The sequence below is a fragment of the Sprattus sprattus genome (assembly GCF_963457725.1).
Source record: "Sprattus sprattus genome assembly, chromosome: 3".
In the NCBI taxonomy this organism is placed as follows: domain Eukaryota; kingdom Metazoa; phylum Chordata; class Actinopteri; order Clupeiformes; family Clupeidae; genus Sprattus; species Sprattus sprattus.
The window spans coordinates 42,852,419-42,865,807 of NC_137922.1; the positions used below are offsets into that span (position 1 = coordinate 42,852,419).

Below are 13,389 nucleotides of genomic sequence, written 5' to 3' on the forward strand. Positions count from 1 at the left end.
CAGGGTTGGCGTGAATCAACAAGCCTTCCAAGCGCACTCTGCTCAAATTCAAAGGCCATGTGTAATGTGAAACTAAATATGTTCTCCCTTCAGCCAGCCAGCGAAGGATCGCGTTTACTATGATTTATGGCACTGAAAACACCAAACCATTGTCTAACGCAGCCCTCTGAAGCTTTTGGTGTCTTCATGTGTTTTTCTGAACCTCCACCAAAGGGGGGCAGCAATGAGCTCATGAAGGCAGTACGACTGAAACTAGACCGGTGCGCCCTTGATGACCCCATCTGGAAAGTATCAGGGCACTGGATGTCATCTCGAGTGACCTCAGGGGGAGCTGGACGTTGAAACGCATGTGGCTTCCATCTTTCCATTCAAAAACGAGCATAATAGACCCTCATCATCATCAGGCCCGATCCTTCTGCCCGCTTCGGCTTAGAACCTCATCCGAACGCTAAGCCGCTCGCTAGCGCTGGCTCCCCGGCTGAAGATGTGCACAAAGTCCACGTTTTTTTGGCATCTCCGACTCTACAGCTGTGGATCAGAAACCGAGTCAGCCGTATATAACAAAACAACAGGCTAACTCCGCGCTGGCCACCACTGCTGACATGCAATGTTTGGATCCGCCAGCATAGCAGCGTGTAGATCTGAGTCCACTGGTTCAGACAGAGTGCACAGCTGGAGTCTGGAATCAAACGCACACACACTATTTTACAGTCAGAGGCCAAACACATCTCCGTAACAGTATGAGGCTGGCTCAAGTCACCTGCGGAAGAACAGAGAGCAAATTGTAGCTACCCCAGTAGGCGCTCGAATCACAAACAGGATATATTTCACTGTGTAGACAGAATTGAGTAGGCCTATGGAACAGTGTTCTGTTGGGAGTACTGCTTAGAGTTTGATGCAGAGGAATAGGCCGCCTGATCCGGGCATCAGTAGGATACTTCTGTTGATGGGGGAGCCAAATCTATTCAACAAGGCCATCACAAACAAATGAACGGACCCTAACTCCATTTCGCATTGAACAGTCCACTAAATAAGGTGAGTGCCCAACAGGTTAGTAAATGACAGCATTACTCATTTAACAAGGAACAGTCCACTAAATCTAAAGCGCTAATGCTAATGGGGGCTGTGCGTAACCAGAGAGAGAGAGAGAGAGAGAGAGAGAGAGAGAGAGAGAGAGAGAGAGAGAGTGAATGTGTCTTGTGTTGAGGTTGAGGTTGTGGTTGAGAGGCTCCAACTGACCAGAGCAGCGTCCAGCAGGCTGCTGTCCATGGTGGTCCCCAGGGTGAAGGGGCCGGCCTCCACCTTCCTTAGGCTCTCCTTCACCTCCTGCAGGCTCAGCTCCACCTCCACCCGCCGACGCTCCGCCTCCCGACACGCCTCCTCCTTCTGCTTCAGACACGCCTCCAGGGCGCCTTGCTTCGCTGGGTCTGAGGACACGCAAATATAATGTATTTAAATATAAATGAATAATTAAAATATAAATATACTATACATTAAAGACATGCTCATACGGTTGTACTGGCAGTGTCATTTGTTATGAGAATATCAACATTTCCAAATCATATTTTTATTAACTCATTCAATATTACACAAGTACATTGTCCCTGCTATGAATTCTATGTACACTTAAAACTTATATATTCTCACTTTTGTGATATTCACATTTATGTACGTTATGTTACAAGCTACAAGTTACAAGTATTTTATTTGTCAGATGCACAAAATGTAATTCTTATGACAAGGCGCAGCCCAAAAAACCTACCGTAACATAACATCACATAATGGACAACATGGCTGCTTTTATCAATGAAATCAATTAGGTAAGTTAAGTGTAGGGCCAGAATACAGTGATCCCTTTTTCATTTAGGACTACGTGAGTGTTGAGGTTTGACCAGTGGCCAGTGGGTGGCGATGTGGTACCTTGGCAGGTGCTGAGCTCCTCCTTGGCCTCGCGCCGGTCCTTCCTGAAGGTGGCCAGGCTGCTCTTCACATCCTCCCTCTCCTTCTCCAGACGGTCACGCTCGTCCGTGTAGCGCCGCACGTCGGCCTCCGTTCGGTTCTTCCCCAGCTTCACCTCGATCGACCCTGAGCACGCTAGAGGTCAAGAGAGGGAGAGAGAGAGGAATGTGGGAGTCACTGTTGAGTGGTGTGTCTGTATGTGTGTGTGTGTATGTGTGTGTGTGTGTGTGTGTGTGTGTGTGTGTGTGTGTGTGTGTGTGTGTGTGTGTGTGTGTGTGTGTGTATGTGTTTGTGTGTGTGTGTTTGTGTGTGTGTATGTTTTGTGTGTGTGTTTGTGTGTGTGTTTGTGTGTGTGTGTGTGTGTGCGTGTGTGTGTGTGTGTGTTTTGGTCTAGGGAGGTCAGCTTAGTGCTTGGTCACGGCTTTGAGGGTGTTGCTTGTTTCCAAACACACTGGGCACACTGCTTCACAGGGATTAGGCTAGAGTGCTGGGGGATAAGCTGCAGTAGTAGCTGCAGATAGGAGGGTGCATTCCTCCAGTGCTTGCTAAGGGAAATGCGATTAGGCTTATTAAGACCGGTGCGCCCTGGCTCTGGCTTATCACTGCCTTGGGGCCTTGGGGCTGCTCTCTCACCTGCCACTGGAACTCGCGCCTTGTCCGCGCTGGCGGCTCTCCCGCGGACGGTTTGGGGACTCCGGGGTGACTGGGAGGGTGCGGGGGGCTGAGGCTGGATGGTAGTGGTCGAGCTGATGGTGGAGCTGGAGCTGGTCTTCTTTGCAGTGTCTTGGCTGAAGATGCTGCTGGGCTGGGGTTTGGCCTGTGCCTGGGCCTGGGCCTGGGGCTGAGGCTGGGGTTGAGGCTGGGGCTGGGGTTGGGGCTGGGCCTGGGCCTGGGGCTGGGGCTGGGGCTGGGACTGGAGATGAGGGGTGGTGTATGAGGGGGGGTCGGGGTCAGCTTTGTGTGGTGGGTGGAGTACTGAGGGCAGTCTGGTCTCATACTGCTGTTCGTTGGGGAGGACATCCTGTAATGACATGTGATACAGAGCAGATATGTTACACCCATTGACCATGCTCAAACAAACACATCAACAGTGTCAATAGGACTGCTATTCACAATCAATGCCCTGAATACAGTACATCTTTCAGCAGATGGGAATGGAGATGGGCGAGGAAGGGTTCAGTTGGCACATCTTCCTGCTGTATCCCGCCATGAGGAGTGGGGGGGTCATAAACATTTCATTACCAGCCTCGGGTGTTTACTGTCAACTCAACACTGTCTGTATCAGCGACCTTGACCTCTGGCCGTGGCCCCTGACCCTGACCCTAACCTGGTAGGTGCTCTCCTGTGGCTCCTCAGTGGAGACCTCTGTTGGACTGGGGTCCCGTGGAGGGGGCTGGGGTGGGGATTGAGGTTGGGCCTGGGGTTGGGATGACGACTGCGGAGACGTCCGCCCGGAGGTGTGTAGGAAGGAGCGCACTGGGACCAGGTCCAGGTACAGCCGGTCTTTAGAGTCTTGCTCCACCGTCAGCACCTCGCCAAGATCCTCCTGACTGTCCTGGTATGGCAAGTGCAGAAGGACATTTAACTTATCGATATAAATGACCGATATGCCCTCACTTATAAGTCATTATAATGCATATTAGAACAGATTGAATGTTTCCATTACAAGTACTTCTGGTAATTGCAGCAATACATTTGACAGTGTGTCCTTATCGTGAAAACAACATGATTAATAGAAAAAACACCTATTAGGGTAAAGCTCTGTGCTTTTCAAATGCTACATAAGAAAGGAAATTCCCCATATCACCACTTGCAGGTGCTTGCAGTCTTTCATAAAAACATCTTTTGATAGTCATTTCCAGTATGTTGTAATGTACATTAAGTGGAAAACATGTACAAAGGTTACATGTTTAAGCCAAAGCAAATAAAGCTGCAGAATGTTAGAGAATGTTAGGGTAGAGAATATTATTTGGTCTCGCAAGTAGAACCTCAAAAACACACCACCCACGGCATAAACCCCATTGTTTTCATCAGAGAAGGTATGCTCAAACATTACAAAGACAATTCCATGGTATGCACCACATGGCTTGACCGCAGTGAGAATTTCCCTAAAATATTTGAGTCTTTTTTTTCGTTGTATGCTCAGTGTTGTGTGTGTAAGTGAGTGAGTGAGTGTGAGAGATAGTGAGTCAGTTAGTGAGCGTGTTTTTGTGTGTGTGTGTGTGTGTGTGCTCTCACAGTGTGAAGGGCCAGAAGTAATGTGTGTGTTGTGTGTGGGCTGTTTTTCTCACCTCCATCTCGTTCTCGGTGGACGCCACATCATCGTAGATGTCATCCGATCCTGGGAGGTCAGAGGGGGGGCTGTCTGTGTAAGTGTTGGGCTCTGAGTACCTCCTCTGCATCAGGCTGTGGACACACACACACAATAACAAATCATTGGATATTTCCCCATCAAAATCTTTGATATCATACATGCATGTTACTCCAAATGTCAAGTTGGAACATGCATCCACACACAGGGGTGTGTTCAGGCTGACAGCTCAGGGAAGTAGCGTGGGGCCACAAACAGGAGAGAGCTGTTCACACATTAAGGCCCTGTTTTGTGGTCAGACGTGGTTTTTCCCTGTTATGCCAGGTCTAAATGTCGAGAAACGTCAGGGCTTGAAAAAACCCAGCCAAAGAACAATATTGCATGATTCACCATTTGAATGTGTTTGCCAATTGCTGTACTGCTCACAAAGGCACGGGAATTAGGCCACACTGTACCAGCATTTTTATTATATAGTATATATATATATATACATAATTACATAATTATCAAGTTCTCCAACTGTGGCTTATGGAACTCCTCTGTACATATTCTCTACACGTTATTATGTTAGTCTTTGTGTAGTGTTCTAAGGTGAGCCCTTGGGGTTAATGATTTAACTGAGTATGAACCACCACACTGTGTTCACTCACTACATGGAGGTCTTGGCCGCATTGACTATGCTGGATATCCTCTCCGAGTTCACATAATCGTAGGCCAGTTCTTCCGGGTCCGTCTTGGTCCCGGTCTGGGAGAGCAGCAGACCCAGCCAGTGGCCCATTTCAGCCGAGGACTTGGCCTGGGAAAAGAAAGAGGTGGGCGGACGATGAAAAAACAAAACAAAAAAAAGGAAAGGAAAAACAAAGAAAAGAAAGGAATAGAAGAGAGACCACACACAGAGAAAAAGGTTGCAAGGGGTTGAACGATTTGCCCATAACACAAGGGCAGAAGAATCGGTGGAGCTTGTAAATGCTGGGGAAAACATTACTTCTTCATTCAGTTTTGGCTGTGAACACAGAAAAAGTAGAAATATGTGTAGCGTATGTAATGTAAAGTTTCCATAATAATGTAATGTGATGTACGTAACGTAGAGAAGTAGTTGCTTTTGTCTCAAAGAGTGTCACATCTATGATGTGAATCCCAAGTAGTACTCCTATTGATAAAATGTGTACCTCTACTGTACTGTAAGTTACAGCAGTCGTGGCTTCTGCCAAACAACACAAATCTTGTAGTGCATCAGACATTCCACAGGGCCGTTTTACACTACTGTGCCGATAAGTATCCTGCAGTAATGGTTTGGTGATGTTTGGCTTTGTTTACCCTATTGCAGTTTTTTCTGAAAGCAGGGGACAGACTGTAGCTCAAAAAAAAAAAAAACGTGCGTCTAAGAATGCGCAAGAGGAAGTCGCTTGTTTATCATCTTGCCAAAAATCTCGCCTCATAAGTGCAGTTTAATAATGCCTTGTTTACTGCGATGGCAAAACGAAATACTGAGAGATGGCGGGGGAAAAAGACACCAAAAAAAGAGAGATGAAAACCATGTTAAGGGCTCAGGATTGTGGTCCAGACGCGATTGGTTTCATCAGGCGTCCGTATGAGAGGGGGGGGGGGGGGGTTGTAAGGGGGGGGTTTCCAGACGCTGAAGCCTCACGTTACTCACCACTCACAGGCCACGGGCCAGACTGTATGTATGCGGGCGTGGGCTGTTTGATTATGTCTGCGTGTATGCATGTGTGTGTGTGTGTGTGTGTGTGTGTGTAGGGGATGTCTACATGAGTGGCTATAAATTAGGGTAAATGATGTGCCTGTGTGTTTGTGTGTGTGTGTGTGTGTGTGTGTGTGTGTGTGTGCAGACATATGTTGTGTATATGTAACAATCTGTGTGCTGGCATGATAGGTGTGTATAAATATCTGTGGTTGTTTGTAATAAGCCTGTAAGTGTGTGTCTCTGTCTCTTTCTGACTGTCTTTGTGTATCTATCTGTGAGAGTGCATGGGCTTGTGTGTGTGTGTGTGTGTGTGTGTGTGTGTGTGTGTGTGTGTGTGTGTGTGTGTGTGTGTGTGTGTGTGTGTGAGAAAGTGTGAGTACACATCAGCATCTCTCAGTTCACACTGCTGGGAAGTGGGCAGCAGCAGCAGCAGACTAATGGAATGCAGATCTGTGGTTTGCCGGCGCCTGAAACGGTACAGAGTCCTGACACCATCCTGCCTCACAGGCCCACACCCTCTCCCCTCAGGCTCCGGAGAAGAGTTAAGGGCTTAGGGCTCCAGATGACTGGCCTATATGAAGAGGTGGCAAAGATGGCTCCCTCAACCAACCCCCCCACCCCAAAGAAGTAAAGAGAAACAGAAATGGGTGGGCTGCTTTATGACCTGTCTGCTAAAGCTCGAGGGACTTTCTCAGCTAATTTCCACAGGAGATGAAGATGTATGGTGGTAACAGCACATTCACAGTAAATGCTCGTTCCAGATGATTTGCTTGCAAAGGGGCGCACTCAAACTCCACATGTCTGAAGCTAAACATCAGCTAAACAGAGAATGATTCATTCCATTTTCTAACAGCATTCAAATACACAACCATACAACCAAACTAACAACTAACACAACCTTTACTATCTTTTAGGTATCATTTTAGTTATAGGTATACAGTATATGTATTTGCTATACATTCAAAAAGCCTAGCTGTTTTCAGATTGAATGGTGTACAAAGTATAATTAAATGTAGTGTAACGTACATAGTAAACCTCATCCACTCATATTCTGTCTGGCTCTCGCTGTCAACATTCTCTCTCTTACACACACATACACTCTTTCTCTCATTAGTTTGTTTGTCTCTCTCTCTCTCTCTCTCTCGTTAGTTCTCTCTCACACTATAGACACATTCTTATTGTTTTTCTCTTCATCTCTCTCTCTCTCTCTCTCTCTCTCTCTCTGTCTCTCTCTCTCTCTCTATCTCTCTCTCCTCTCACCTCTACATTCTTATTGTTTTTCCTTTGTCTCTCTCTCTCTCTCTCTCTCCTTTTACCTCTAGGGTGGCGAGCTGCTCTCCGTCCATCTGGATGCGGAAGGAGTAGAGGTGTTCTGGGCTGGGGTCCGGCAGCACACGGCAGCCCTCCAGCAGCACCGGCTGCTGGGCCTGCTTGCCCTTGCCCTTGTCCTGGTAGAACCACAGCTGCCCATTCTTGATCAGGCACCAGCGGGAGTGCCACTTATTGTTCACCAGCACGTTTAGGTAACCTGTGTGTGTTTGTGTGTGTGTGTGTGTCAGAAAGAATGAAACACAGAAAACAATGAGAGGATGAAACATGAGGATGATAAAGTGAAGATAATGAAAAAATCATCTCATCTTCACAACATCAACATCTTATATCTTGGGGAAACTGCTTCTTGCTTTCTCTTCTCCATTTACCTGAGGTGTCCACGCATTTCTCTGGACTGTCGAAGGAGGAGATCTTCTTCTTCCCAATGTTCATCATCAACTTCAAACCTTGAACTCCATACTTCTTCTTCACTGCTTATAAAAGACCAAAGACACCACAGTGAGATGATGGGAGAAAACCCCCAATCTCCATGGAGACCATGCAATGATGATGCGGTGCTCCTCTCACCATCCTTAGCCTCCAGGGCCTCGGCGTGGCTGTCTGTGCTGCTGCCGCTCTCCGACGCCACCGAATATCGCTCGCCAAGCTCGCCCTGTTGGAGGAGGGGAGACCACCGCATCGTAAGCCACTGCTGACTAACTCACCAGCACGGGGTAATCCCCGCCACATGACAGCCAGATGAGAGCCGTCGAATCGGCGAGATAATTACACATATTTAGCGTAGGACGCCTTTCCCAGGGGATGCTATTGAAACTTGCATCCTCAGTAAGACAAAAACACAGCATAAAAACACAGCACAGCACTGCTCTTGCTTTGCCTTTGAGTTGTCAGAAGATTGACTTCAAAAGAAATGGTGGCTATTACTGCTGCTGATAAAGCTCATATTGTGATAATCATGGCAGTGTGTATGGACTGATGACTGCAGCCTTCTGAGAAATGTTTCAAAAGGATTTCAGATGTTTAAAACACTATTAGATTATCTAAAAGGTGTGAGGTGCTGCTTTAAGTAAGCTTCTGCTACTGTTTTCTCTTTTGGATGTGTTATACCATTATACCAACAACTTACAAAAAGGACCAGAACAGAACTAGTAAGAAAAATTATCTTCACGCTGAGATCAGACTGAGTTTTGGTACCTTGGTGCAGATGAGGCGGGGAGATTCTGACACATCGGATCCCTCTGTGGACTTGGGGCTGATCTCCTGAATCACCTGGGAAGGTAACATGGCCAAAGGACCCAGGTTAAGTATACTCCCTACTTCAACACTCACCCATTCACCCTGGGATGTTTCTTTCAGACAGACAGAGTATGAGTACAACTGTACATAATTAAAGACAATATTCAAAATATCACGGCGAATAAAAATACTTGGATTGCGAGGACTGTAAATTTAATGCAACTTTACACCATATCATCATTTTTTTTATCTCTTCTTACCAGCTATGCTATAAACACCACCAGTACTTTGAAAACCCCAAAAAATACATTTTCTGTCCCAAAAACTGCCCCAACACCAGCTGCTTCTACTGCAGCAGCCGCCTCGTTGCCACAGCCTCATGTGGAAGACACGTCCATTTCACTCCTCATAGGCTCTCCCTGAGATTAGGAGTTGGCAGTGGCTAGGAGAGGCAGGAAGCATCAGCCAGATGGAGTGGAGTGGAGTATCTCTCCCGTCGCTTGTTGACACGGCCGTCCGGCACATACTGGTTTGATAAGTGCTGCGGGTCTCGTGGCTACAGTACGGTGCCTGCCCGGCGCTATTATAGGAGAGGCTGAAGGCGGCAGATGAAGTGTACCCGCCACCACATGAACCCGGGGCCCGGTGCGTATTAGAGGAAAGTGGCCGCTTAGGTGCCAGACTACAGGAAAACACATAAAATCCCCGAAATACGAGGGCTGCTAAATTTTCGCTGCGCCAAAAATACAGTAAGAAAAGGAAAAAAAGTCAGCTAAAGCTCATGGGCTATCTTAAGTGCTTTGCTGTTGTTGGAATCGTGTCTAAGAAAATGTTTCTGAACACTTGAGAAATGACAGACACTTCTGTGGACGCCTGCTCGAAAACTGGAAATGACAAGCAGTCAAAGGTGGTCAAGAGTTCATGAACCCCTTTCATTTCAACCATGATAACCGCCGCAGCCTGATTTGGGGTCAGGCCAACCATAGGCTTCCTGGAGTGTCTGTGTTTGCTTCACGGTCTGTAGGCCCAAGCCTATTCTAAGGCCCAAAATGTGGTAGATGAAGTGATTTTTGAAGCTGTTGTTTTTTAATCACCGCACTACATATTTATTAAATGACCCGATGACCTGAGGCCTGATTGATCAGTTAAAGCTTCCCGACCTCTTTCAGTTCAACCATGAGATGCACTACCTTCTTATCTCAGAACAGGCCTGGAACCACTGCTCCTTCTGCTACTTACTCTGCAGACCCAAGCCTACTCCATAGCCTGAAATACAACAACAAACCATCTCACTTCAACCACCACGCCCACCCGGCCTGATCTGGGATCAGTACCTTGAGCCACTGCTCGGTCTGCTCCTTGCTCTGCAGGCCCAGCACGATGGCCTCTCCGCCCTGCGGGATGATCTTCAGCTTGTGCTCCTTCCTCTTGGGCTGCTTCTCCTTGTAGATGACGGCACAGCCCAGCAGGCTCACGTCTAGCAGAGGCGTCTGGTCCTTGGAGCTCTTGTAGCACTGCAGACAGGAACGGAGGGGAAGAAGAAAACAACAAAAGCTGCGTTGAGATGATTTATTCATAATGGAATCAAATTCCCTCTCCCACTGCGTGAGTGGGCACTGAGAAAGTGGCGGCAGGCTTGGCGCGAGAGGTCTGATGTGCTGAAAGGAATACTTGATGATGAAAAGGAAACCCTTGCCTAATAAAAGTACAAACAAGACCAATTGGCTCAGATGAAGAGAACGTCTTCTTCTGAGGAGAAGGTCCTCCTACTTCACAAAGGGAAAGATCAGAGTGATTGATGCACTTTGTTCAGAAGAATCTGAAATGATACTCGTATGGGCACTCATATGTTATGATATAGCGCCAGTGTGTGAATTCCCATCTTGACTGAGATATGGAGTCCAGGGGGGAGCATGAATCTCCGCAGCTCGTTCTCAGAGCATCTGGTTTCTGCTCTTGGGTCCAATACGATGCTATAAACAACAGCTATGAAAAAACACCACAACTACATGATCGCCAGTGTTACAAATCCATGAATCCCTTAATGATTTCAGTTTAGTCTGAGCCTTTAACAGAACACCCCCGTGGGGCTGGGGGTCGGTGACTGAGGGCGTCCAAAACCACCTGCAACCTCTGTCCACGTGGCTGAGGCACAGCTGGAGCTGAAACAGCCAATCAATTACGGCAGTAAAGAATACACATCGAAGTCCGTGGGACCATGTGTCTGCTTGCTTACAGGGGTTTTGAGCGAAGAGGTTATTTTCTAGCTGTGTTTCTCTAGTGTTCCAAGGAGACGCTGAAGCTAAACTTTGATACAAAGCTTTGTTTACATTCTCCTTTTAGCACCAATTCAAACTATGTATGTTTTCTGATGCCTACTATCAGTCCTTCTATGTTAAAACATCTTCTGTTTTTGAAATACTGACATCTGGCAAGCAGTTAACAAGCACTCAGTCAACAAGTTCTGCCCCTCTCTTTGATTGACATGGCTAAGTGAGTAAATTCTCCTTGACTGGCTAGCAAACTGTCACCTAAAATTGCACTGCAAGCTGTTTGGTTGCCAGTACAATCAAACAAACACCAGACCATAATATTTACATGTGGGTGTCCAATTTACATCACACCAGTAAACGAAAACTACAGATTATTCCATTAGGTTCCAGTAAGTAAAATGAAATGCTATCATATACATCCAAGCATTATATAATACCCTGCAGGCTCAGTCTACCAGTAACTGAGCTCAGGCGTCAGGCAGCTAGTGAGCTGAGGTGACCCACCAGCAGGCGCGTGTCACGGATGACGCACAGCTGCTTGGCCCACTGTCCCAGCCACTTCTTCCTCCAGAGGAAGGCGCAGATGTGAGCGTCCTTCATCAGCTCGATGGAGGCCTCGGTGGACGGCCACTGGTGCTGCGCCGCCGACTTGCCCTTGGAGACCTCCTCCTCATCGTAGGACTCGTAGGAGCTGCTGACCGCCTCGCCGTCATCTGGGTGGACACACGAGAAAAGGGGGTGTTATGAGGGGCGCGAAGAGGGGGATAGAGAGGTCTGGCAGAGGTGGAAGGGAGATGGAGGGTTGGAGGAGGAGAGGAATGAGGGGGATGATAGGATGCCTTCTGTCTGCATTCAGTTGCCAAACCGTGAAGCCAACTTTTTTTTTTCTCCCTCTGTTATTGTCTCACTGGGGTTGTGAACAAATGAGTGGGATTTTAAAGGGGGGGGGGGGACAACTCTATGAGAGAGATGAGAGGATGAGAGATGAAGAGACAGAGAGTGAGAGAGGGAGAGATTTTTACGGCTCCTCGTGCACCTCTCAAAGGAGCATATTCGGTCAACAAACATTCGTTCGTGCATTTTGTCGGTGTGTGAGCTCATCCACCTGCAAGGCCGACTGACAACAACACCAAACATGACAACAAGCAGCAAACACAGCTCGTCCATGGCCATGCACATTCCTTCTCTGTGAGTGGATGGAGTTGAGTTGGCATGCGTCCCCCCCCCCCCCCCCCCCCCACTGCATTCCCCTCAGCTGAGGCAGCTCTGGCCCCGGCAGATTCTCAGGCCAGGCTCTCAGCCGAGCAGATGCACGAGGGATAGAGAGAGACGAGAGAGAGAGAGAGTGAGTGAAAGAAAAAAGAGAGATGGATACCACGAGTGATCACAGCATAGACCACATTGTCTGAGGCCTCTACACATGTCCGGGCTCCAGAGATGAGACCAAAACAACCAAAGTCTACAGAGGACAGAGGAGAGGAGAGGAGAGAGAAACAAAACAAGAAACAGTGTCTCAGGCAGAGAAGGAGGAAGAGGAGATACGGGTAGATAGGAGCATCTGGTGATTGGGGAAAACAAAGGTTTTCATTTGTAAGAGGATCAAGCACATTCTTTAAATTCCAACTTATTGTCCATGAATGAAACCTTCAAAGAGTCTAAATTCAGTGATGGTTTGCTTTGAAAGTGTTTTTTTTTTTTTTTCGCATGCCAGAACCTGTAAACCTAGACAATGGTCTGTGTGTTAGTACTCAAAAATACAAACATGAAGGTTACAAGGAAGTTTATCACAAACAAGTCTCATATCATAGCCACATATGATACCGTACCGGTGTGTGGAAACATTTTACTGAACCTTTTTTCACTGTCTTAACGCCTACACATGGCTTCACTAACCACAGTATGAGTTCCTGTTTTCTTAAGCCACTTCTCACTTACTGGCAGGTGAGATGTTTGCACAGTCACATTTACCCTGACCACAATAGACAAACCTTTATATACAACAAGTAACCTTTATATACCCCCAGCCTGCCTCCAAAAATACAGCTAGTAGTGAAAAGTGTAACCAAAATGCATTACGGTCAAAAAGTCCAGTATGGTCTTCAAGTAAACAAATCTTTCAATCTATTTTAGTCTTTATGCTTGTTTCAATTGCCTTCTTGCTTGGTCTGTCACTGTACTAAATCTAGTGGGAACTGTACTAAATATAATGGGAACTGTTAAATGTGCTGGGATCTATGGAATCTCTAAGTCTAATGTCTGAATTGTTTTGTTCATCTGCTGGTCCAGTTTGTTCACAGATGCACAGAGTCAGAGCTAAGTGCTGGTGACCCAAATGTTCCGAGGTTGTCCCCCCCACCTCCATCTCCCATCCTGGACTCAGATTCAGTTCTGTTTTGCCAGAGGCCCGGATATGGCTGAACAAAGCACATCTCTGTTCTCCCCCCCCCCTCTCTGTCTTTCTCTCTCTCCCTCTCTCTGTCTCTGTCTTTCTCTCTGTCTTTCTCTCTCTCTCTCTCTCTCTCTCTCTCTCTCACTCTCTCTCTCTCTCTGTCTCTCTCTCTCTCTCTCTCTCT

The 13,389-nt window shown here is 47.2% G+C and overlaps 1 protein-coding gene across 1 annotated transcript in view; it reads right to left on the bottom strand.

The window, feature by feature from the left end:
* The window catches only part of afap1l2 (actin filament associated protein 1-like 2), a 44,546-nt gene that overhangs the window by 1,605 nt on the left and 29,552 nt on the right, over positions 1–13,389 (bottom strand). The window contains exons 6-17 of the mRNA XM_080835503.1: positions 11,321–11,529; positions 9,878–10,057; positions 8,502–8,576; positions 7,875–7,959; positions 7,676–7,777; positions 7,292–7,503; positions 4,921–5,066; positions 4,251–4,365; positions 3,287–3,514; positions 2,593–2,980; positions 1,921–2,094; positions 1,240–1,427 (exon numbers count right to left, since the gene is read on the bottom strand). Coding sequence (XP_080691629.1) covers positions 1,240–1,427; positions 1,921–2,094; positions 2,593–2,980; positions 3,287–3,514; positions 4,251–4,365; positions 4,921–5,066; positions 7,292–7,503; positions 7,676–7,777; positions 7,875–7,959; positions 8,502–8,576; positions 9,878–10,057; positions 11,321–11,529 — 2,102 coding nt within the window. The remainder of the gene's footprint in view (positions 1–1,239; positions 1,428–1,920; positions 2,095–2,592; positions 2,981–3,286; positions 3,515–4,250; positions 4,366–4,920; positions 5,067–7,291; positions 7,504–7,675; positions 7,778–7,874; positions 7,960–8,501; positions 8,577–9,877; positions 10,058–11,320; positions 11,530–13,389) is intronic.